Source organism: Copadichromis virginalis, linkage group LG9 (genome assembly GCF_057382275.1).
Source record: "Copadichromis virginalis isolate Kocher_CV1m ecotype Utaka linkage group LG9, C_Virginalis_male_GT1.1, whole genome shotgun sequence".
NCBI lineage: Eukaryota > Metazoa > Chordata > Actinopteri > Cichliformes > Cichlidae > Copadichromis > Copadichromis virginalis.
Window position 1 is genome coordinate 27,719,583 of NC_140626.1, and position 24,663 is coordinate 27,744,245.

Sequence of the window (24,663 nt, forward strand, 5' to 3'; positions counted from 1 at the left end):
CCCACTACGGGACAAATGAAAAATTAAGGCCAAATTAATACATCAACCAATATTGATTGATGATTGATTTCTTTGTGATAAAGAATAAGGTTTGGGGCGAGTTGTCCTCCAAAGTTTTACTTTGTGTTTGTTTTGAAACTGGCTCTGCTTTTGTAAATTTAGTCATATTTTATTCATTTTTCTTCCTTCTCTGCTATACAGCCACTGAAAGTGAAATCAAGTTAGTAGAGCCACTGCTGAACTTTGAATTTTAATGTCCTAACAAAGCTTCCTCACAAATACATGTACAACATAGCATGAGCAATCAATGTCTTAACATAAACCTTTTACCCAGGCTGCACTTAAAATATTCACCAGTGATGTGACACACACATGTACGCTCACACACACACACACACACACACACAAAAGTAGCGGAGCCTGGGCATTGGATATGGGAAGGGGGGTTAAGGACATTCAGCTCCTCGACTCGACAGCCCTAATTTAGGAGTCGGATTCAATCACACACACATACAGAATGCAAAACGCTCCAATCACTAGAAGAAAGAAGGAGAGAGCCCTCCATCGCTCTGCCTCTACCCCTACCCTCACTGTCCATCTCTACTGCTTTCTCTCCCTTGCTCTCTCTGTCTTTTTGCTCTCTCTCTCTCCCCCTCTCTTGGACAGGCACTCGTTTGGCTGTGTTGATTGAAAACAGGTTTTAGATTTGGGGAAATGATAGGGGGAGTAATGGGCGCGCTGACGAAAGGATAGCCCTTCTCATATAATGGGACATGGAGCGTATATTTCCCCCCTTGGACTCAAATAGACGCTACTCCAGTGATCTGGGCGCACTCAGTAGGCGTCAGCCGCAAGGCCTCTTTACCCATAGTTCTCCCTGATTGATGTCACTTGATTCGAAAGGGCCGCTGGGCCGAGTGATTTATTTATTTGATTAAATTTTGTATGTATGTATGTTATTTATGTATGTATGCTTGAATGCTGCGGGTGTGCACACTGGGACCTGAGTAAGGCAGGGAAAGAGTGAGACAGCAGAGTTAAATATAACGTGTAATCAACAGATGACCACTCAGAAGATGGAGGGAGCTAAAATGGAGGGATTGGACCATTGTGGAGGAGTGGGGGGAGACTAACATGATTATAGTCTACATTTTTTTGCTTTTATTTCCGTCTTCGCCCAGATGCAAGAAATCGTCGCCAATCAATCCTCGACTCTTTCTTTATGCTCCTGTGCTTTGCACTGTTTTTGATCTCTTTGAACTTTCTCGTCCACAGTTTCTCATTTTTGTGTTTCACGGCGCAATACTGTAGAGTATATCCACTATAAGGGTACAGAGTTTACTATACAGTGTTCAGTAAACAGCAAATGGTTGGATGGTTGTGGGTTTGTTTAACATCTGAACTTATGATTCTTGAAAGCTTTTTGATTTGAGATATTTATCTGTTCAGTTAAGTATCAGAGGGGCTGTTAATCTGCTTCAGCTGCTTTGGAGTTTATGACTATGAGACAACTCCTAACACAGCAATGTATTTACAGACCACTGACACATTTTCCTCCATATTTTCTGGGTGAATATTACTAATGATAATATGAGGAGATACATGGACCTGGCAGAGGTTCCAAAGGTAGTCCACCTCCTCCAGGATGGCACATCAATATGTGGCATTGCCAAAAGGTTTCCTGTGTCTCACAGCATAGTCTCAGCAGCATTTAGATTCCAGACACTTAGTCTAGCAGAGTTAGACAGGGCAGTAGAAGATCCTTAATCCAACCGCAAACCTGGTATCTGCTCCTTTGCCCAAGGAGGAACAGGAAGAGCACTGCCAGAGCTACAAAATTAACTCCAGCAGGCCACAGGTGTGAATGTCTCTGACCAAATAATCAGAAACAGACTTCATTAGGGTGGCTTAGTGGGCCCTGGGCTCACTGCACTGTACAACCTGATTGGCATTTGCCTTTGAATACCAGCACTGGCAGGTCACCCTCTGGCACCCTGTGCTTTTCACAAATGAGAGCAGGTTCACACTGAGCACATATGACAGATGTGAAAGGGTCTGGAGAAGTCGTGAAGCCTATAACATCGGTAAGCATGACCAGTTTGGTGGTGGATCAGTGATGGTCTGTGGATGTATATCCTGGTAGGGACACAGACTTCTACAGGCACCCTGACTACCATTAGCTACCAGGATCAAATCGTTGGACCTGCTGTCAAGACCCAGGTGCACTGGATCCTGGGTTCCTCCTGGTGCACAATGTCTGGCCTCATGTGGTGATCTATGCAGGCATTTCCTGGATGACAAAGGGATTGATACCACTGACTGGTCCCCAATCTCACCTGACTAAAATCCAATTTAAAAAACAAAAACTGGGACGTTATGTTTCAGCCCATCCAACACCAGCAGGTTGTATCTCAGGCTCAGTGATGCGATGTTCCAATTAAGTGCAGAGATCCACTTAGAGCAAAAACTAAAACTCTGCTTATTAATTCATCCTGATTATTTGTGTCGATATCAGCTTGTTGTCAATTCTCAGCTGGGAAACTACTGTTAGCTCCCTTTTAGAGCAACACTGAGTAAGGTGTAGTGCACACACTGTTCTCATCTCATGGCCAGAAATTTTATTCCTGCCAATATGACAAGAGCTCATTGTCAGTATAAAAAAAGAAATGTAGCAGACATTACACATCACACTAATAATTGCCGTGTTTCTTCAGGTTAAACATGAGCATGTTGCAGATGTAGAGTACAAAGAGTAGCTACAAGTGTGGAGAGAAGTGGTCCAGTTTCCTCTTGACATGGTAGAAAACGTGCCTCAGTGAAGGGTCACAGATCAGTGGATACACAGATCAGAAGGGTCCTGGAGGGATGTGATGAGCCACCAGACGGTGGTCTTAACTGCAAGTGGAAGTCATGTTAACTTGTTACTCTACTCACTCACCAGACCGCAGCACAATCCGCTGTTCTTCACCACACTTGGATGGTTTACTTTCATAAATCACATCTCCACTGTTCCATTTTCTCTTTTCATGCTTCTTCCCCTAAAACCTGTTTGAGAGACAGAATGTGTGACTGTACGCTGTCTGTCACACCCAGTGTTGTTCTGCACTGCCCAGCACTCTGCAAAGTTAACACTGACATGACAGATGCAGTGATAGCTGCGATTCTGGGGATTCGCCTATTAATTGTTGGGCAGCTCCTGCATGGTCAAACTTCTCTTGCTGCTCTAATGCCCTGATGCTAGAAACCATCAAGGTGACAGCTCTCAAACAGCTATGTTAGGAATACTGATCTAAATTAAAAAGTGAAAATAACAATGACATTGAGGCCACATTTGTCAAAGCTCTGTCAATAATTCAACATGTCATGTTTCAGTCATCACACATACATCACTGTGTTAACAGTGTTTTGCTTTGTGTGTCTGTATCCATTAATCCTGTCTAGAAATACTAACAAACCAAATGTGTCCACTGCAGTTCTGTGCAAAAGTCTTGAGCCACCCTTCATTTCTTTTCATTTACATTCAAGGATCCAGACTTTCTTTTAACCTTTTAAAGTGGTCTTGAGAAAAAGTTCTCCAGGTTTTCTGAAGATCTTTCAAAGTTTTTCTTTGTACACTGGTTGCTTTTTCACTTATTTTCAGTCCAGTCCATGCACCCGACCATTTTCAGTGACACTGGATGCTGGCCTATGAGTCATTCAAGCATAAAAAAGGCACCTATATTTAGAGCGGGGCCATATGACCAAAAATATTTTTCATGATATACATTTGAAAATTTGCAGTAACGATATAACTGACGATATAATTGACACTAGAAAAAATACTTTACAACTCCACAACTTTTAATAGTGCAAAAAAAAACATAAATGTATTTTCACTTAAACAAGCAGCTGTTTTTTATGTGCATTAAAGTTATATAAAAATTTAACAGTGCAAATGCAAATTCCTCGCTGACAGTTTAACCAAAAGGCATTTCCAGTGGAAACTGGCCGACATATCCTCAGCATAACCATGTATAATATCCACAAAACTTAAAAAGAGGTTATACACAAACAATACGGTAATATTATGTTGAAGCACAGTACGTATCACTCCGTGAGGCTCCTGCCTACAATACCCGTAATTCTCCGACAATCCATCAAGCGGTGCGGCTTCGTAGCTTAGCAAAGTCGTGTTAAAACATTTGCTGAGCACCATGTACCACATAAAATCGTTTCAAGGTCAGTAAACACAACCAGAATTCATACATAAGGCACACGGGATTATAAGGGGCACTGTCGATTTTCAGAAAAATCAAAGGACTGATTTTAAGTGTGCCGTATTTTACAAAAATACACGGTAATAACGACGGCCCGCTAGCATGCTCTACCAAAAGTAGTGCTTTGTTGTGTATCTGACGGACCAAAGCTAAACCAGTTCCACACCACTGAAGTTGCACCAGTTCTGGTTCATCTGCTTCATTCAACGATCCGCTTTCGCTCTTCTCATTCTCAGTTGGCGCCATGTGCGTATGAAAACAAAGGCACTGCACATGCGCGTTTTACCCATATTCTATCGCCATATTTCATTTTCTTATCGTTGCCCAACATTATACTGGTATTACCGTGAACGGTACGATATGGCCCAGCCCTACCTATATTAAGTGTTGTGTACACATGACAGATGACTTAGCAAACAACCAGTTTGTATCTTAAGGCACTTTATTATCAGCCTGTCACAAACATGCAAATATAAATATATAAGTGGACAAGTATACAACTATATAGTCAATAAGCTTCCTTAAGAAAAATGGGGGGTGGAGAGATCCAGTAAAGACCTGAGAGATCAGGTTGACCCAGTTGATCCTCCTGCAGTTTCCTGAAGCCTTATCAGAAATGGTCTCAGTGGAAGGGTGGCTGTCAAGATGCCATTTTTAAAGGCTGAGGCATCTCTAATTACACAACAACTCAACTGAACAACTGGACTGAAAATCAGTGGTAGCAGGCTTTATGGAGTGATGAGTCCAAGTTAGAATTTTTTTAGTTAAAATCAGGGTGTATGGAGGCAATCAGGAGAGGGATGCAACATAAGGTGTCCACAGCCATCTGTGCGAAGGTTTGGGCTTTCATTTCAGCTAATGGTTTTGGCGACCTTGTCAAAAATGATGGAAATATTAATACAAAAAAAAGTATTGTCAGATTAGCAAAATCTTCATTTTTCAGCATGACTGTGATCCCAAACACACTGCCAAAGCAGTAAAGGATACCTGGATAGAAAAATAAAACACCACTAGCCCTTTTCCACTAAAATCTGCTTGGAATTAATCGGCTGACTCTGTTTTTAGGGTTTTCATTTAGGTGGTAGTACCTGGTACTAGGTACTTTTTTTTTTTTTTTTTTTTTAGTACCTACTCAAGACTTTTGCACAGCACTGCAAATTACTAATATACAACACACGCAACTCATTTCCTCAAAGTCAGCAAAATATAGACATGCGCACGCTCACGCTGCTATAAAATATAGGTTTACGGTGTTATCCCTCAGTCCTGGGGCAGTAATAACCCATATTACTGCATTACACACCCAGGGGCCAGCACTGCTCAGATTACAGGGAGCAGACATATGATCCTATACTCTATACTGTGTCACTGTATACCAGCACTGATTTATGAGCATTGTTTTTCCACAAACACCATCTAGGCTTTATTAATATAATTTTTTCTGGGTGGTGAGCGGAGACAGAGTGCTGCTAGTAAAAAGAGCTGGTCTGGCTCTGTTTGGGCTCAAGTTTTTGTTTTCGACTCTTGAAGGAAATCAAGATTTTAGAATGAAACGTTACTCAAACTGAGTCATCTTTTGGCAGCTGGGCCCATTAAGGATCAAAGTGCTGCCGATTTGCTAGGCAGTCACCTTAAAACACCTGTGGGAGCTTGTTGTGAAGCGTCATCTAATTAAATGCATAGAATCACCAGTCGAATCTGTTTTGTTTGTTTTTTAAATATTTTTTTTATGCTGTTTTTTTCTTCCAATGTTTTTGAAGTTGCAGAAGTCGCAGGTTTAAGTTCAGGATTCCTCTTGTTATGTCTGAGAAATCAAAAACCATCTATTTTTATACTATTTAGGTATTATCGCCTTATCAATGTCTATCATCCAGCACTGTAACTCTACCAGCCTTACTGTAGCACTGCCTGACTTCTTCTTTCAGCTTCTCCTCCCATCCTCTGCTTCTACCTCTGTCTTGCCAGCCACCTGCATCTCCTCTCTCGCCACATCTCTTTGGCCTCTCTCTTTTCCTCTTGCCTGGCAGCTCCATCTCGCATGTTCTTCTCCCAGTACACACGCTCTGCACATCCAAACCAATTCAGTCTGGCATGTCTCACTTTGTCCCTGAGCTGTCCATCTGATACACACATTTCTAATCGTGTCCATCTCCGTCACAGCCGACACAAAACTCAGCATCTTTAACTCACCTGCCTCCAGCTCCGCCTCCCGTCTCCAACCGATATAACGTACATCATCTCTCTACCATCGTGTAAAATATTCCTTTCACACTTTCGGTGGTAAATCACTCCCGACATGCTTCTCCATCCACTCCACCCTGCCTGCACTCAGCTTGCAAAGCATGAAATGTTTCTTTATTGCTATAAACATATATTCATGTCATTTTGCTATTCTGCACACCTGCTGATAAAAATACTTACCAGCCTACGAAATGTGCATTCGTCTGTAGGGCTGCTCAATTAATCGAATTTTAATCACGATTACGATCTGGGCTTTCAACGATCATTAAAAATGACTGAGCCTATTATTAGCCCCTCCCTCATTTATCCGCGACACCTTAAAGGCCGTCTGTGAAAATATTGTCGGCCATAAACCGTCCGTGGCGCAAAAAAGGTTGGAGACCGCTGATTTAAGAGCAGAAGTTATTTGGAGAGGAGAGTGACTGCTGTTGGTTGAAAAGAGAGGTAAAAAAAAAAAAAGCTTCAGTGGTGTTGCACACTATTTTATATTATATTTTAAAGTCATTATTCAATACATTGTTATTGTTAACCCTTTAAAGCCGGTCAGAGCAGCACGCGCCGTTTTGTGTAACTATTTTTAAATCCCTGTAGAACCTGAACCGTGTAAGCTAGCGCAATAAACCGGAGGAGTTGTACTTACATCTTATGCCATCAGCTTGTCCTCGGTCACGGTTTCCTTCCACATATAGCTTTGCAAAAACTGCATAAAAAGCTCTTGCAGGAACAAAAACATAATATTCCAGAAACACGCTTTGCCGATCCGATCAGCTGTTCGTAACACTTCCCACAGTGAAACAGACGTCAGCCGAACTATCGCATGTCCACCATTTCCTGCCCGAAACCGGAAGTGACGTCATCTTCGCGGAAAATGTAGTTTTTTACTTGTAGGCCTTAAAAACCTCTACTGGTCATGTTTGACTTTTCTGAATAGTTTATTTTGATGCACATGCTGTTTTCTTTGCAAATTTGCATCATAGGATTGTTTTTTCGTTTTTCCTGCAGTATATAAAAATTGGTGTATCTCCAAAATAAAACTATGAAGACACTCAAAATAAATTTCCTGTTGTTGTAAACTATTTTTTGCAACTTTTTTGTATTTAAAGTTTTGAGGGATAAACCTCTTAAATTTCTCCAAGTAGAAGTATATGTAAAAAAAAAAAAAAAACGATTTTCAATTTTTTTGTAGTTTATTGCACTTTTTTGCAATTAATGTAGTTACTATGGACTTAATGCATACATATTATTAAAATATGGGCTATAGCAGTTGTATAGCAACTTGAAATGCTCCCACAAATGGCACTACAACATGTAAAAACATAATATAAGCTCTGGTGGACTTGGTTCTATGGTAGGTCTTAAAAGGTTAAATAAATATCGTCAAATAATCGAGATCTCAATTTCAGTGAAAATAATCGTGATTATCATTTTTGCCATAATCGAGCAGCCCTATTCGTCTGTAGCTGATGAAACTCTGTATACTCTGTTGTTTAGAACAAGGTTGCTTTGGGGGGTTTTATGTTTGGTTCTCAACTTCACAGAATTCCAGGTTTCGTTTAATTGCACTGTTAGTTGAACTTTAGCACGGGCGAATAGTGACTGAACAGAGGATACAGGAAAATACACCAAGAAGCCCGTGATACTGATTAACACTGGAAACCAGTAGCTGCAGTACTAGAGGTAGTATTTCTACTACTGCTACTCTCAGCAGGCTGCTCTCAGTCTTTCATGCTCCGTACTGTCAGCACTCCTGATAGCTGTGTTTATATGTTAGAGAGATTGACTAACAAGATGTTGGTTTTGGTCTTTTGAAGGGAACTTATTGAAAAAGCGCGATAAGACGCCAGCGGCTTCATCCTTTTGTGTTTGCATTTCCCGTTGTTTACTAAAAGTACACATGCATCGTGATATGCTGCCCGTTGTGTCACATACTTTTGATTGTATCTGGGTATTTATGCATTGTCCAACCATTGTAAACGCTGAATGTTTACCATTATGCTGAACATATATAATAAAGCCCATTAAAAGAAAATAGCTTTATATAAGAGCTCTGATTCAAAGCAGAATGTAATTTGATCAGCTCGCGTGTGTGCGTGTGCTTTTGTGTGTGTTGTGTGTTATGTGTTTGTCCTCTGCGGTGCTTCAGTATGTTTGTGAGTGTGCGCACATTTGCAAGCGTGCTCCTGTCTTATCTACATGTACATTGCATTTTTGTGCCTGATTGCTGCGACTGAGTAAAACATGGAGGTAATTTCATCCGCTGCAGGAGATCTCTAATAGATTGGGCACACACACGCGCCCGCTCACACTCACACACACTCACGCGCCGAGTCACACACCGCTATGATAAAAAAAAAAACCATGCTGTCCATTCCTTAGCTGGGAACATCCCGTATCAATGACTTTCAAATCATTTCATGTCACTTTTCTTCTCTGTCTCCCCCCCGCTCTCCCTTTTTATCTCCCTCCCCCCTTGTTTCCTCTGTCTGTTGCTTTTCTCTTCCTTCCATCCGCCCCCCCACCCCACCCTCCGTAGGTCTCAATCTTGAGTGTGGGCAGTATGATTGCGTGTGTGAGCAATAATGTAATTTTGCCGCATTGATAAAATATAAATTGTCCTTGAGCTGCGCTTTTCTAATGATCCATTTACCGGCAGCTTCCCTGCCACCTCTCAGTGCTCTGCATTTGGTCCTCTTCTACCCTCCCACTCGTCGTCTTTTTTTCTCTCTTTTCCCTCACTCTTGTCTTCTTTCTCCTCCTTTCCCTCTCTTTCCTCTCCATTTTCTTCCCTCACTCTCCTCATCTTCCCCGCCTCCCCTCCCTTTCTCCGGCGATACAAAGCGGGGTGGCAAAATCCGCGGGTGCGATTGTCAAATCAATTATTCATTCTGTGCAATTACACTCACACAAAGAAGTTTCCCTGTGCTCCGAGTGGTGATTAAATTAACTGCTATTCCAGCTGCCCGTCGCCACCAGCCTAATAGAATATTCATGGAGGCGGCCGACGGAATGGCCGATCTCCATTAACTTCATCATGCTCACTTAATTACAGGCTTGTTATTGTATTTACACCTAGTTAGAGCGTGCAGAGCCCCGATCTACTCGTGCCCAGCACCGCCAGCGTGTGCGCGAGTGTGTGACAACACCTAGTTAGAGCAGAGATAACCCCTGATACACTCGATGTGCTCGTGCGCGCATGAGAGACCATGTGCACGCGTGTGTGTGTGTGTGGGTGTCATGGAGACAAAGATGGTGTCCTGGTTGACAAATTTCCATTCAGGTTCATCAATTTGACAAACTTTTCAGGATGCGTGTGCGTTCTGTTCTCATATCTTTGTTCCTCTTTTCATTCTTTCTTTTGCTATTTTTGCCCCTTTTTTCCCTTCACATCTAGGCCTTCCAATATCACCATCTCCCCTCCCCTCGCTTCTCCTCACACCTCCACCTCACGCTCACTCTTTAGGGGGAATCTATTTATTTGAACCGCACTCCCCACTGTGCCCTGACTTGCAGCAAGGTGTCTCCTTCTTTCTTTTCCTCTCCGTGACTTTTAAATCATTCTTTTATCCGTTCGCCACGCAGTGATTGAGGTGGAAAGGAGTGAGGAGGGGGGGGGAATTATTTTCTCCTACCTTTCAGAAATGATGACATGATTGCTTTCGCTTGATCATGCATCATCACCCCCCCTTCTATTCCCCAGATAAATAGACTAGTCTGCCTCTGCCTGCCTCTCTTCTCCCTCCATCCCTGTCCATCCTTAGCTAACGTGAGGATTATCTGGTAATAGTGGCTGCTGGTGTTAAAGTCAACCACACCATCTTCTATATGTGTGCGTGGTGTGTGTGCACATGCATGTGTGATTGCTGTTTCTGTCACATAGATGTCTTTAGTGACTGAGTTATTGTGCTTTTTAAGTGTTTAACTACCTTCGTTGTCATGTATTTTGTGTGTGCGCGCGCCTCACTGTTGATCTCTGTGTATTTAACCTTTGTTCCCTTGGGCAGTCGGTGGGCTGGTATTTATCCAGCAGCCACTAATGCAGCAGGCAGGAAGGACGAGACAGGAGATAGGGCTGTGGAGATGGCGAGGACATGACAGTCGGCCATATGGAGGACTTTGTGTGTGATTTAGATAAACACAGACACACTTTGTTTAATTAATCACATCGATGTCCGTTTAATCATTTAGTCATTTAAAAAGATGAAGCCTTTAGTATTTAATGGAATTATACCACCTAAACCAGCAATGTGAACTCATCACTTTGGGCTGAGGGTAGCAGTGACATAAGCAGTTTTCACACATGCACTGCAGCCCTTCATTCTTAAAGACATCACCCACCAGACGTGATTGCAAGAGCGTAAATGTCCGATGTAGTCCACTTGGACGTTAGCCGGCTCCCACCCTGCTTTGGCACCAAGTCTTTGTTGTTGTCTGGTGCATTCACTGCTAGCAAGTGAATCTCATGTTTGTATTTCCAGTCCTGAGAATGAGTTTGGCTGCACATGTAGCACCCGGACCCCTGCTGGGTGCTATAATTGGGGGAAAATATCCGTGCCCGATCTTCTGAAATCGTCCAAAGTTAAACATCTGAAGACGGCCACAGTCCCAGCTGCTGCCAGCTTGTTTTTTTTTTTCTTTTTAATCAGTTAATATGCAAATTATTTACTCAATTTATCATTTGTTTTATAAAGTGTCAGGAAATAATAGTTTAAAAAAAATGCCCCATGCAATTTTCCACAGCCTCACTGCTCATTGACTTTAATTTGCTGCTGACACCCTCTGATTGTTGTTGTTTACAAATAAGTGGTGCTGGTGCCTAAATGATTTTTATTCGAAGCTCCGAGGACCAAGTTGCAAGTAAAGTGAATAAAAGTGATGACTGCGGCTTGTGAGGGGTTTTTTTTCTTTCTCCCCTATAATTGAAAATGAAAAGATTAAAAACACAGTGCCCATTTTCCTGCTTCTTCACCTGTATCAGCTCGCTGTTATACCTGATGTCGCATGCTGCACTCATTGGTTTGACGCTGTGTTATTACTTGGTAGATGATACTTCATCTACACTTGACGCTTGGTATAATACTGTAAAGATTTGGTTGTAGTGGCCGCCCTGCCCGCTCAGTCTTCTCTCTGGCCTTATTGCGGCCCACCTGGAGAGATAACGGGGGCAAAATATTCACTTGATGCTCTCGTTGGGGTTTTCTATCGATCTTGTGTGTGCGTGCGTGCGTGTGTGTGTGTGTGTGTGTGTGCGTGCGCGCCATCGACCCATCAGTCCAATTCTGTGTGGTCTCCCTCCTAGCCCTCAAACTTGATAGCATTACTTGCAGATAGCATTGGATCTGTTAGCTCTCTCCACTTAAGGTTAAAACACTCTTTAAGTTTTTATGAGTAGAAACAAAGTCATTGTGCTCTCTGTTACTCTACAGTAGGACTCTGCACAGCTTAATCCCACGGATGGAGGGCAGCTGAAGTCATCCAAGAGTGAATAGTTAGGTTGAAATGCATGCATGATCCTTCTACAGAGCTCTAACAATATCAAATCTTCTTTCTGTCCTCCTTCAGAACCTTTTAACAAGATGAATGAAGAAAAAGACGTCTATCGGAAGCTAAAGGATGTACCAGACAAAGCCTTGGCATCCAGCGGGTACTCGGAGATTAACCTGGCCAAACTCTTCCAGGCTTTCTCCTCCCTCAAGTAAAACAACATAAACCTCCATGAAGACGTCACCACCAAGAGGCTCTAGTTTCTGACTCAAAAAGCTGGACATATGCTCACACAACCACATCTGTTTTCTTTGTTTGCAGTTTCCACATATAGACCTCAGCCTCCTAACCCTTATGTCATCTACCCTGTAGCTAATGGTCTTGTAATATAGCTTAAAACCCAATCACAGCTTCCCCATCCGCACACACACACTCTCATTATTTGACCCCGTCACCCTGGCTCTGTATGGTAAAGGGGAGCAGCAATCATACCTAAATGACAGCCTATTGTGCGTGCAGAGGCTAGCTGTGCCCAGATGTGTGTGTGTGTAAGTGTGAGAGTGTAAAAATGACTTATCCTCAGAGCAGCCAGTATAGTCCAAAAGCAGCTAATTACCCAATGATAGTGACCCCAGCCTCTAAGACCACTGGATGCCTGCAGCGATCGGACACTTGTTCTGATTACTACCATTCATCCTGTGTGTGTGTCTGTGTGCGTGTGTGAGTCAGATCAGTGGATGAAAGAAAAGAGTAAAGGAGGATGCAGGGAGAGACGGGGTGAGGCAGGCCACACGCGCTGCTCCCTCGCTCTTTTGTCCCAGTATCGAACAGCTGATCTTCTCCTCCACTGCGTCTGTTTTAACTGATGTCATTTCATCTCTTTCACCTCCTCCCCCCCCTCTCTCTCTCTCTCTCTCTCCTCCTTCCTCCTCTGTGCAAATTGTTTTTAAAGCATTTAATGTTCTGTGTAACAGAGTTGTATCTCTCGGTAGGATTTTTGTCCTGTTTCTTTGTAATGATCAGAATATTTTGATATTGAACAATTTAATGTTTTTCATACTGAAACCTCAATAAAAGGCTAAATGGATAAGAAGTTAGTCCTGTGTTGTTTGGGGAGTGGGTGGGGGAGACGACAAACTGGGTGGGTGGAGATCCTGGTTTGGCACTGTGATGGCACTGTGATAAAAGTCAGATTTATTAAATTGGGGGAAAAAATGTTCACAACATTGGGACATCTGGGTAGCTAAATAGAGCGTCATTCAGCATCATTTGCTCACAGGACCACTGAAAGCAACAATGAATCAATCATACTACCCAGTAATCTGTGTCCAGAGCCTGATGTAGCTCGTCATTTTCCTCCGCATCTTCAGGATCATATAGATTAGAATCTGCTGCAGCAGGTTATATGTAGTGTGAATAATATAGCTCCTGCATCAAACTGTTGCTAATAAAGTCTATAATGAGTACTAAATGAAATAAATGTCCTAATATTATATACATTAATTTTTTAATCTTATTTTCACATAAAGACCAACACAGAAAAGTCATGTCCCAGAAATAAGTCTAATCAGGAGCTGAGAGAAGACTTAAAGCCTTCTATTAGGACATTTTATAAGCCTGTATATTGACATGTTAGTTTGTTCTAGGTAATCATTTGAGGGTAGAGTATTTTACCCAGTTAAATCCCAGTGCACGAAGCATTCCTGCTCACTGATTGCTCCCAGTGCAAGCACACCGTTAAAGGGATTAAACTATAACGTTTGCCCAAATGCATGTTAATCTATAGTAATGCCAGCCTGTGCATACTAAATGCTGGCTGTATTTACTCAGCTCTACTTAAAGTTCAACATGTAACCCGCTGCTTGAGTGTTTCTCGCGTTTTTCCTCCCAAGAATTCTCCTTTGTGTTAATACAGTCGAGGGATTTTTTTTACTCCATCCTGCCGTGTGCATTTCCATAAACACTGTACGCCTCACAAATCACTTCAAACCACTGTGACTTGTGAAGGCAACCTTAAGTGGGCCGAACACTTAAACCGTGATTCACTATGCAATGGATAGAACATGCTGAGTGTGTGTGAGAGAAAGCGTCTGCATGCATTTACAGACATAACTTTACATATTTATTAAAGCATATTAGTTCCACTACTTCTCCCTCACTAACTTATTTTTTTCCTTCTTTACTTTCCCCACCATTTAATCACCCTCAGCTCACAGTAGCTGTGCTCAGGCCTCCTGTTCCCTCTATCAGACTGCGGGGTTTTTTGAGTATGGGCCCTCGTTTTGTCCTCCCGCTTTGCAGTAAACCAGTCAAATGAAGTCCCCTGCATTAATTTGACCCTGCTAAGCTAATAAGGTCGAACAAGTCTCTTTGTATTGTCGTGTTAAGCTTTATTGCTTGTCGTTTTGACCAGCGATGGACAAGGTAGGCTTTGATGAGGGAATTAGTCCCCTATTCTGTCGCTGTTATTCATAGCGCGGTGGAACATACAAGCACCAGAGAGGGTGTCAAAAGGAGAGCTGGTCCTATTGCAAAGTGTCTCCCTTGTTGGAGCTGAAAGGGCGGTTATGAGACGATAAACCGCTTAATACACTGAGCTAATTGGATGAGAGCAAGAGAGACGGGGGAATTAAGGGGCGATCCGAGAGGGGAGCGGAGAGCCATGGCCCTGCTATTCAGGTCTTTCATCGGGCCTGGTTCTCCGCCTGGGGGGAAAGGAGGGGGAGCCGTTCATCAAAGCGCCTTTTAGAGCTCCTCTCCCGGGGACTGAGTGAGGACTGATCCGGCTGAGGCTGTGGAGTGATTGGACCTATTCTCTCTGGCAGGGACGTGGTGGGGGAGACGAGGCCCGGGAGAATCCAAAATCACGGACCAAATCAAGTCCAGCAGCTCGGGGAAGGAGAAGGAGAATGATGAAAATGGGCAGACAAGTCAGTGGGGGGAGATTTTCTGGACGTTTGGATTTACCTGCGAGAGGCGGGCAGTAGCATTAAGACCCGCTGCACTGACGCAATCCAGCAAATAATGCAGATTTGGCGTCTTTTTTTTTCCCTTTCTTTTTTTTTTCTTGCAGCCAGTTTGCAAGAAAACAGCTCGCGATTGGACAGCCGGCCCCATTTTTATATCAACATTCATTATCATGGTCATTCATGCAATAAGGAGCCTCCTGGCCTAATCCCAAGTGCAGGCGCTGTCTTGAATGGAAGGGCACACATCCAACAAGTGTGACTTTATAAATCCAGAGCCATTGGCCTTCGACAGCATTTCAATTTTCTCGCCTTTTTGCGCTGCAAAGAAAGTTTAAGCCTCGCTCCCAGCGGGTCACCCGCCTCCTGGCATTCCCCAGATATTAGGGACAAATTGGTTTGCCATTCATTAGTTATATTCACAATAAGATTAAAACTTCCCGGACAATCTCATCAAAACCCTATACAGGAAAAAAACACACACGCTCCACCGAGCTTGAGCAAAAGAATGGGGGAAATTTTAAAAAACATGGAGCTCTCACACATCGTGGATGGTGGTTTGGGCACATAGGAGAAAATTGGTTTTTATCTCTTTTTTTTTCGGCATTATGCTCCAAGGGGCGGCTGGATGACTTTGTCAGAAGCTGCATTGGGATAAATTCAGATACATCTTTCCATCAGTCTACTGCCGGATCTAATTCCTGCATGTTTGGAGTAAAATGGCTGATTAACAGGTATAAGATCATAAAGCAAAGAGCACTGAAGGGACAAGAACAGGTTTTCTTCTTCTTCCATAGATGCACACAATAAAAACATGGGCTACATTAATCCGCAGGGTAATTTCACGCGATTTGGTCGGGCACCGAGGAGAGTAACCATTGATTGCTGTAATAGTCCTGCATCAGTATAGCGAGATCCAATGGAGAGAGAGAGAGAGGAGGGGAAGAGGGGGGGATTGAGGGGAATTAACTCTACGAGGTTGTGTGTGTGAAAGCAGTTTGATGAAGTGGTTTGTTACTTCATTAATGACAAAGGGGACTCGCTTCCATCGAGACGGCATTACAGATGTTAAGACCAATTTAGCGCCTTTAAAGGGTTTTAAAGGAAGTTTTGTGACGGGCCCCCCAAGATAAAGTGGGCGATCTAATTGAAAACCCCTCTCCTTTGTCGCGCGTTTCACATGTTGGGGATTAAGCTCATGAATATATGGTCAGTATTTTGTCAACTCCACTGAAGAGGATAGACGCACGCAGCGCACCGGATTAAACACCTCGTGGATTTTGGCTTTCTGCAGGTGGAGCTGCATCTCGATAGATTCCTCTTCTTTGTTTCAGCTGGCCTGCAGGCATGAGTGAACACCAGGCAACCTGTGAGTGAAGCTGGCTGGATATTTATTTTACATTCCAGCATTGCTCTCTAATGGCACCGGTGGCATACATTTAAAATAAATAAATAAATATTCAATTTAAGACAGAAAGCGTTTTTTTTTTCCATAACACTTTTTATTAATAGTTCTATAATATTCTATTTCGCATTATTTAATTTTCCTGGTTTTAGGCCTATGTGAGTCCTAAAGGAATCTGAAATAATAAACGATAACAAATTTTACCAATGTAATTTATTCAAATTAGTTATATTAAACCAGGAAACGTACAATCACTTAATAATTATAAGAAAAACAAAAACAAAAAGCGTCCTTCACTCATTTCCTTAAGGGGGGTAGGGAGGGTGACATAAATAATTATCTAAAAACCTAATAATTGATAAACACGGGTGGAATTCTACACAGGGCGACATTCATTACACACTACACCGAGTGCAAAGGATCAAAACACGGTCTCTTGAAATATACACGACCTTGTTTTGATTTTTTTTTTTTTTACTCCCCCCCCCCCCCCCCCTTTTTTTTATTTTTTAAAACGCAGTATGTACAGTTTTCTCTCACACAGTCAGGTCATTAAAGAAACACCAGATCTCTACGCTGCTCGCGTGCCCTGCAGTCACACTCAGCGGAAATGCCACCGCTGCGATAATCAGACAGGGAGGAGAAAAATTGCAGTAAATTTACAGAAATCTCGTGCTGACGTGGACTCAAACCACCTTAAACCACACTGAACTGATACAGGGATTTAAAAATATAGGCCTATATATATTTATATATATATATATATACGTATATATGACGGCTGAGTGTGACGGTCGGGTAGGCGAGCAGTGGAGAGGAGTCAGGCTTGTAGAAGAGAAGGCTATGGAAGGTCTATGGACAGTTTTCCTTTGGTTCAGGGTGGACCTCCTCCAACACGCCTTTGTCATAGATGCAGACCTGCTCAGCCCACATCAGTGCATACAGATTAAGCAGTGTTAATGTCGAGCACTCGCCGTTGTCCACATTTGAAGTAGCACAAGATTTCTTTCTAGAAGTCTGGGTTCCCCTGCGGTTCTTCAGCTCTCACAGCGCGCGCGTGCGTGTGTGTGTGTGTGTGGAAGATGACAGACTCTTAAGTAAAAACAGCCTGAAGATGGTCGGTTAAAAAAAAAGAAAAAGGTGTTTTTAAAATAATTGAATGCAGAGAAAGAATTAGAAAAATGCACAGAAACTGTGGATTAAAAACGGCCTTTTGGTGTCACCCACATTTATTAAAAACAATTAGGTTAAAATGGATTACAATAAGTGGACACAGTTTTAATCTAGTTAAATTGTATTTAATATTTAAATAACGTAAAGGCCTTTGGAATGTCGCAAAAGTGAAGTAGAAATACTCAAAATATTTGTACTTAAGTACATTATTTTAGTAAATATACTTCCACCTTCCTCCAATGGTGATTTATTTATTTTATTTATTAATTTAATTGTATTTTTTTTTTATCTATTTGGTAGTTAGACTGTGTAAGTCACGTTCATGTATACTATAAAAGAATCAAGAAATATTTAAAAGTCTTCTGTTAGACTGTGTCTTAAAATAACCAAATGTGGAAACATTTAAAAAAGTTAAATATGTAATTTAGTGGACTGTCTGTCAGGGAAGTGTGTGTATGGAGTGTAAAGCAATGTAATAATAACTGCAATTACCACGCACACACACACACACACACACCTTTATAAAACCAGTGCTCCTTTAAATTTGGTCGTGCTATTTTTGGGGGTGGGGAAACATGAGGTAACAGGGATGGCTAAACATGGAGGGGGGGGGGGGGGGGGCCAAACAGGACTTCAGCTTCCAGAGGTACAAATGGGGTATTTGGAGAAGTTTTGGGTGGGTGGGGTGTCGTGGGATGGGACATAAGCCCAGGACGGGGAGGTCTAGAGCTGGTGTTGAGTGTTCAGCACACCTCCTTCCCTGTGGCTCCGGTGGGCAGGATGTTTAGCTGGGTGAGCTGAGCTGAGTGTTCCTTGGCCTTGAGGCGCAGCGCGGCGATACTCGAGGCTCTGCGGTCCGCTGCGGCTGAAGAAGTAGTAGTGGAGGAAGATGAGGAAGGGTCAGGGAGGACGGGCCCCGTGTGGGAGGGGTTCTCTACAGGAGGTGCGGGCTGACGGAGGAGAGCTGCAGCGGTGGAAGCACTGGTCAGAGGACCCATACTGGAGAAGAGCCTGAAAGAAGAACAAAATGCAGAAATCTATATATATTATTTGAAATTAAAACCATATTCAAGTTTAATTTATGCATTTCACTCTCTTTGCTTCCTACATCAGAGTGCAGGATGACCCAAAATCCTGTCAGTGTGATGGCGTACGAAGAGGAACAGTATTGCCTGCTCATTAGAATTCTCAAACCTCCTCCTTGGAAAGATTTATGTCATGTATTCCATGCTGACTTCTTTTATATTAAAGCTAAATAGAAAGCATAATGGTGTATAATGGAGAAGGTAACTGTGGCATATGGAGAGTATCGTGTCACCCCTCCTCACAGCTTGTCTTGCACAATCACACGTTCTGTTAATTTATTAAGGTGTTTGACAGAGTGATTACATGCCACTGAATGGTTAACAGTATAACATATTTGTAATCAGACACTGAGATAAACAGTGAGGGAGTGTGACTGAGGATTAGTGTAAACATCACTCATTAGAGTTGCTGGCAGTTTATTTTAAGCTCTAATGCTGCTCTGCATTTTCTGTCTGTGTCTGCCTCTAAAATTGTTGTCATTTACTGTAAAACACAGGAATAAACATGAAGGTCAATTTTTTATTGGAGGAACAAAGTCCAACGGGAGATGCGTTGTCCAAAGAATTATCATTCATTAGATCCAAGGGAAGTCTGTCGATCGGTGCAGCTTACCTGCCAAAAGTGGGTCCAATAAAGGCAGGGTGGCGAAACATGGCAGCCGTGCCCAGGAAGGTGCCCAGGCCGAGTGGGGCAGCCAAGGGTGGGCCAGAGCCGTTGTGAGGTGGTGGAGCCAAGCCTGGGAAGGCTGCAGCTGCAGCTGCTGCAGCCGTCCATGCAGACTCCAGAGCTGGATGTGGGTGAGGAGGGAAGGGTCCTCCCTCTAGGTAGTGGCTGAGAGGATGGCCCGCTGCAAGAGGGCCTGGAAATGGCAGGCCTGACGGGTGGCCCTGCACCCCGGCCTTCTCGCGTTTCCTCCACTTGGCCCTTCGGTTTTGAAACCACACCTGAGGGCAGAAAAAGATGAGAAACACATTAGTATTAGGAGCAAGATGGCAGATACAACACAAAAAGATATTACTTTTACACTAATAAGTGATAAAGGAGAAAAGAAAGAGCAAATTTCCTACATAGAGGCAAAAGAGGCGTCTGCTCAAAGCTAGTTGTAACCCAGGTTAAAATTAGATCTATAACTCTCTATCCTGCTTACTTCACAGCAATGTCGCACTCTAATTAACATAATCTCTATTGAATGTTGTGTCAGTGTAGTCTAATAGTTGTCTAGTTCAGGTGGTGGCCAACAGGCGGAAAGTCACCGGTAATTACATGCAAGGTAAACCCCGCCGCTCACGGTCCCTTAAATCTACTTTCTGTCTAATTAAACCCTCCTCCCTGTAGACGGGCTTCGGGTGGGGAGAGATAATTAAGAGCGGTGTTAACAAAAGATCCAGAAAATTACCGCTGAACTGGCTCCAATAACAATTAATGCGCTTTAAATTAAATTCTTAAGAGACGTCGAACGAGTGACTTCCATCCAAGAGACTATTTAACTTTCCCACGCATCCACTGTTGCCCAGTTTGCACTGCAGAAGCACGGGACTCTCACAATGAGCAAAATGTCAACATGTGGAAAGTGACTGAACAGAGCAGGGGCTTGAGCGACAGGCACTGTGCGCGTGCACACACACACACACACACAATTCCCAGAGGGCTGTTTAGCATTACACAGCCCCTCGGGAATTTATGAGTTTTTATCACCTCCTGATGGCGCCCGTTAAGTGATTTGTTCACCTACGGCCCCTAAAGAGACATCTGTTGTTTTACCTTCGGCCATAACATCTCGGAGCTTCCACCGTGTTTGAACTGTCTCTCTGGTTATGAGCCCGGGCTTTCGACATGCAAGCCACGCTTTCAGTGCAAAGCGAAGGAGAGAGGGAGGGAGAGAGGAGGGGGGGCATGGACGGATGGATGGATGGAGAGAGAGTGGGATTGGGGGGTTGTTGGTGGTGGAGGGGTGAGGGGGAGCAAACACCTTTAATGGTCTCTCATTCGCTCCCAAGTGCAGAGCATCGGATCAATGCAGGTCTATTGCAATCACATAATGGGAAATCAAATAGCATTATCCCTCCCCTCTTTCTCTCCCTCCCCTCCCTCCACCTCCTCTCTCTTTCATTCTTTTTTTTTGCACACGCACACACACACACACACACACCTCGGCCTCGCCCCCTATCTGTGCCCTCTGATGGGAATTCAAACACCATCTCATCCCGGGAATACAGACAGTGTTTGCTCCTGCACTAAGTATGCTTTTTATGAATCGCCGGCCTCGGCTTAATAGCCACTAAAACGTCCCCCGTTTGCGTGTAATAACATTCAATAACAGGAAGGACCTTCCCCGCGCAGCGACTGGGGCCATTTAACACATTTTACTGTAATAAATTATTGCCTCAAATTGGCCCGTAATCGTTGATCCTCAATCAGTGACGCATATCACCGGTTATTATCCAGCGCTGCATATCGGAGACATTTTATAGAGGACAGATAAAACATTAGAGGATGCTGCTTTTCCTTTTCTCCCCTCCACCCCCTCCCTTATATTTGATTTAGTCAAGTCAAGCTTCTCTTTTTTTCAGATAAAAGAAACACGGAGCCACTTACTTGAACGCGGGCTTCGGTGAGATCCAGGCGCATTGCGAGCTCTTCTCTAAAAAAAATGAAATAAAAAGAATAACAAAGACAGAAAGAGGAAGGGAGAAAAAGCAGAGAGACAGTAAGAAAAGATTCAAGGTTACAGGCCACCATTTGGAAGCAACGCAGAATTGCTGTTTTGTCCCCTCCTGTTGTTCACTGTCAACAATAGACGACCAAAAATAGGCTGGATTTTTCCCCCTCTCTTCCCCGACATGAACTGCAGAAAGACGCCATAGCCATATTCTATTTTCCCTGTCACGGATGGAAAGAAATAGGCCTAGTGATTGTTAGATTTTCCTTAGCCAAGGCCTGTCACCGTAACAACATAATGGTTGAAATAATGACATCTAAACTAGCCTGCCACAAAGCAATTGACGCTCCCTTCAGCTATACACAAGATGAGCTCGCGGTTCAAATTAGACCCACGAGTCGCCTTAAAGTAGATCGACTGAAAAATAAAATAAAAAATATATATGAATAATCCCCAATAGGAAAATTGGAAAAATTAATTTTGCGTGATGTTTCAGAAGAAAAGTCAGAAGTGTCAATTTAACAGAAAATGAATGAGATTGATTATTATTATTTGGTTATTTTATTTGGTTTTGGTTCAAACTACTAAAAAAAAAATAAAAATAAAAATCCTGGATAACATAATTTTAACAAAATGTATAAAATATCAGCTTGTAAAGCTCTGGATTTCTTTCAGTGTGTGTGTGTGTGTATGTGTAGGAACAACGCGTTTGTACACCTGCCCTTGGGCTTGAGGTTAGGCCCTGACTTTGAGCTCGCAGTATCATGTCCAGCAGGTAACCTGAGCTGCTCCACTTAATTATTCCTCCACGCAGGAACACCGCTGCCATATGTAGAAGCAGGCACTGGGTTTCTTTCCTTCTTTTTTTAATAAGGGGGGTCTCCCCGTTAGCACTTACAGGCCCATTGTGCTCAGTTATTTAAAGCACGGATTTAGTGTGGGGCATTTTATGAGCTGTGATCGGCGCAGTGTCCTGTTACACACGCGTGGAATTACTGGGACTGTTTCTGAAAAATTTTTATGGGCTAGGGGAAGTGTTTATTTAAAAATAAATGCAATTAATTATCGCCTTCAGTTATGGAAGTATGAAGGAACATATGGCTCGTTTAAGGTTTAAGCGAGTTCATTTAACTCTTAGCTATAATAATAATAATAATAATAATAATAATAATAATAATAATAATGTAGGGCAACGCAGTTATATATATGTTTTACATGGAAATTAAAATTCAATTTAATAGGCCTACAATCGTCCCTTTTAAATTCGTTAAGGAGTGATGCAGAATAACTGAAAATAAACTGTATTTAATCAAGTTAAAATTTTACAATAAAAAAAACAACATTTTTTCCAAACACTTCCTGTTTTGTTTTGTTTTTTCTTTTCTCTTTTCTCTCACCTGGTGAAGACATCGGGGTAGTGAGTCTTCTGGAAAGCTCTCTCCAGCTCCTCCAGCTGGTAACTGGTGAAGGTAGTCCTGTATCTTCTCTGCTTCCGTTTCAGCATCCCTTCCTCCGAGTCACTGCCCGCCGACAGACACACGCTGTCTTCCCCGTCCCTCACGTCCCCATCCCCGGCGTTCAAACTCTCCCTCTCCTCGTCCTTCGGGGATAGCGCCACCGCGTCCCCGCAGCCCTCTTCTTCCTTCCCTGCGTCCTCCTCGAACTTCAGCGGACCGAGCTCCACCAGTCCCATGCTGCCGTCCTCCGAGGCCTCTCCGGGGCTCTGGTCACCCTCTCCCCGGCTCAGCGACGCGTTCTCTCGGTAGGACTTGCTACGGCTGATGCTCACCTGTGGCGCCTGGCTGATTTTGAGGCTTTCGCTAGCTTGCTCCAGCAGGAGCCTTTCCCTCTCCAGCTTCTCTGCGTGCTCATGGAGATACTTCCCCCCAGGTCCGTACAGCCGGCGGAGCTTTGGAGGCAGGTGCATGTCAGCGCTGAGAGAGATTGGCTCTTTAGTTGGCCCTGAGAGAGAAGCGTGAGAAGGATGTCAAAAATAATGAACAGGCACTTCAATTTTCTTCAAAGCTAAAATAAAATGTAATATTTTCACCGGCCTTTAAAATGACCTGCTTAGTCGTGGAAACACTTTAATTAATCAAAGAGAGATTCTTGGGGCTATAATGGGCTCACCTACAAGCTTCATTAGAGCAACTCCTGCAGAAGCGTTACTCACATACTTTAGGGCTAAATTAGTTTGCTTTGTTACCAATTCACCCCTCCTTACAAAACTGCCAACCGATGTAAACTATCATTCCAATTTTCCCTTTAAAATAAACTCACCGTCGGCGGTCCTGTCGAGCTCCACTCTGCCGGGCAGACCCGTCAAACTTTGAGCCCCTATCAGTCTGACCTTACAGGGACTCCTGCGGCCCAGAATGCTGTCTATGCAGTAAGAGGAGAGCAGTGTCGGGGATTTACTGCTCTTCCTCTCGCCCCGGTCGTGGATATCTTCCTCAAACTGACCGCTCATGTCGACGCTTCGGTTTGTCTTTCGGTAACGCCTGTCAGTCTCCCTCTCTCTACCTCTCTGCCCTTCCTCTCTCTCGGGGTCTTCTTCTTTTTTTTCTTCGGCTCCTCTCAGGCCGGCTCGTCTGTTTACTGGGACCGCTCACTCCTCCCTCCTTCTCCTTCTCCTCTCTCCCCTCTGTCACTCCTGTGTCACACTCTCAGCTAATGACAGACAGCGGTTTGGCTGCCTCGCGTTGTGCTCCGGGTCTGCCAGGCGTTTCTCCGCTCCGCGCGCTCGCTCAGCATAGGCTACGTGTGGGCTGTTGCTGCGCTCTTGATTGGCTGGTGTGTGTATGTGGGGAGAGAGACAGCGCGCAGCTGCTTTATATATTTTACATTAAAGTTAATTTGAGGGAGAGGCGACAAAACCCGACATGGACTTCGCATTCCTCCGCGGAACGGACTCAAGCGGATGGAGCAGCAAAATCCAAAGAAACTAAAAAAAAAACAACAAAAAAATAACGACTTCTCCAGTTCGTTGGTGTAAAATGTCTCTAACACCTTTACTTTCTCTAATTTATTAGCGATATAGCCTCATAAAGCAATGGGGTGCTGACAGGCTAACAATGTCATTAGCACAATGACTTTGGAGGAAAGTACCACACATAAGGCTACAAAGCACAATTTCACAGCTTTTTTTCCTTCCCCAGGTAACACGCCATTTCATTTCAAAATAAAAGCACACGCGTAAACGATAAAAATAATAATAGCTGACTTTTAAGTTGATGTTGCTGGCTTACTGGTGCTAGCTAACCGGGTATGTGCATAAAAGAGAGTTGGGGCCTATCAGCTTTTTTGGGGTAAAGGCCCACTAACAGCTAGCCTACCTGCCAAGTACATTGTATATATAAAATATGGTATTAGCAGTATAATTTATAATACTACTCG

The 24,663-nt window shown here is 43.3% G+C and overlaps 2 protein-coding genes across 4 annotated transcripts in view; one reads left to right on the forward strand and one right to left on the reverse strand.

Annotated features, from left to right (window-relative positions):
• The window catches only part of pola1 (polymerase (DNA directed), alpha 1), a 68,057-nt gene extending 54,986 nt beyond the window's left edge, over positions 1-13,071 (forward strand). For all 3 annotated transcript variants that reach the window (XM_085468556.1, XM_085468554.1, XM_085468555.1), the window contains exon 37: positions 12,057-13,071. In XM_085468556.1, coding sequence (XP_085324682.1) covers positions 12,057-12,193 — 137 coding nt within the window. In that variant the 3' untranslated portion in view covers positions 12,194-13,071. The remainder of the gene's footprint in view (positions 1-12,056) is intronic.
• A 3,476-nt stretch (positions 13,072-16,547) lies between these two features.
• On the reverse strand, positions 16,548-24,050 carry arxa (aristaless related homeobox a). The gene is made up of 5 exons (XM_085468565.1): positions 23,548-24,050; positions 22,665-23,229; positions 21,204-21,249; positions 19,221-19,552; positions 16,548-18,533 (listed from the first exon to the last, which is right to left on the reverse strand). Exons 1-5 carry the CDS (start codon positions 23,735-23,737, stop codon positions 18,266-18,268), a joined length of 1,401 nt encoding a protein of 466 aa, XP_085324691.1. The 5' UTR covers positions 23,738-24,050; the 3' UTR covers positions 16,548-18,265.
• Between the last annotated feature and the right edge of the window lie 613 nt (positions 24,051-24,663).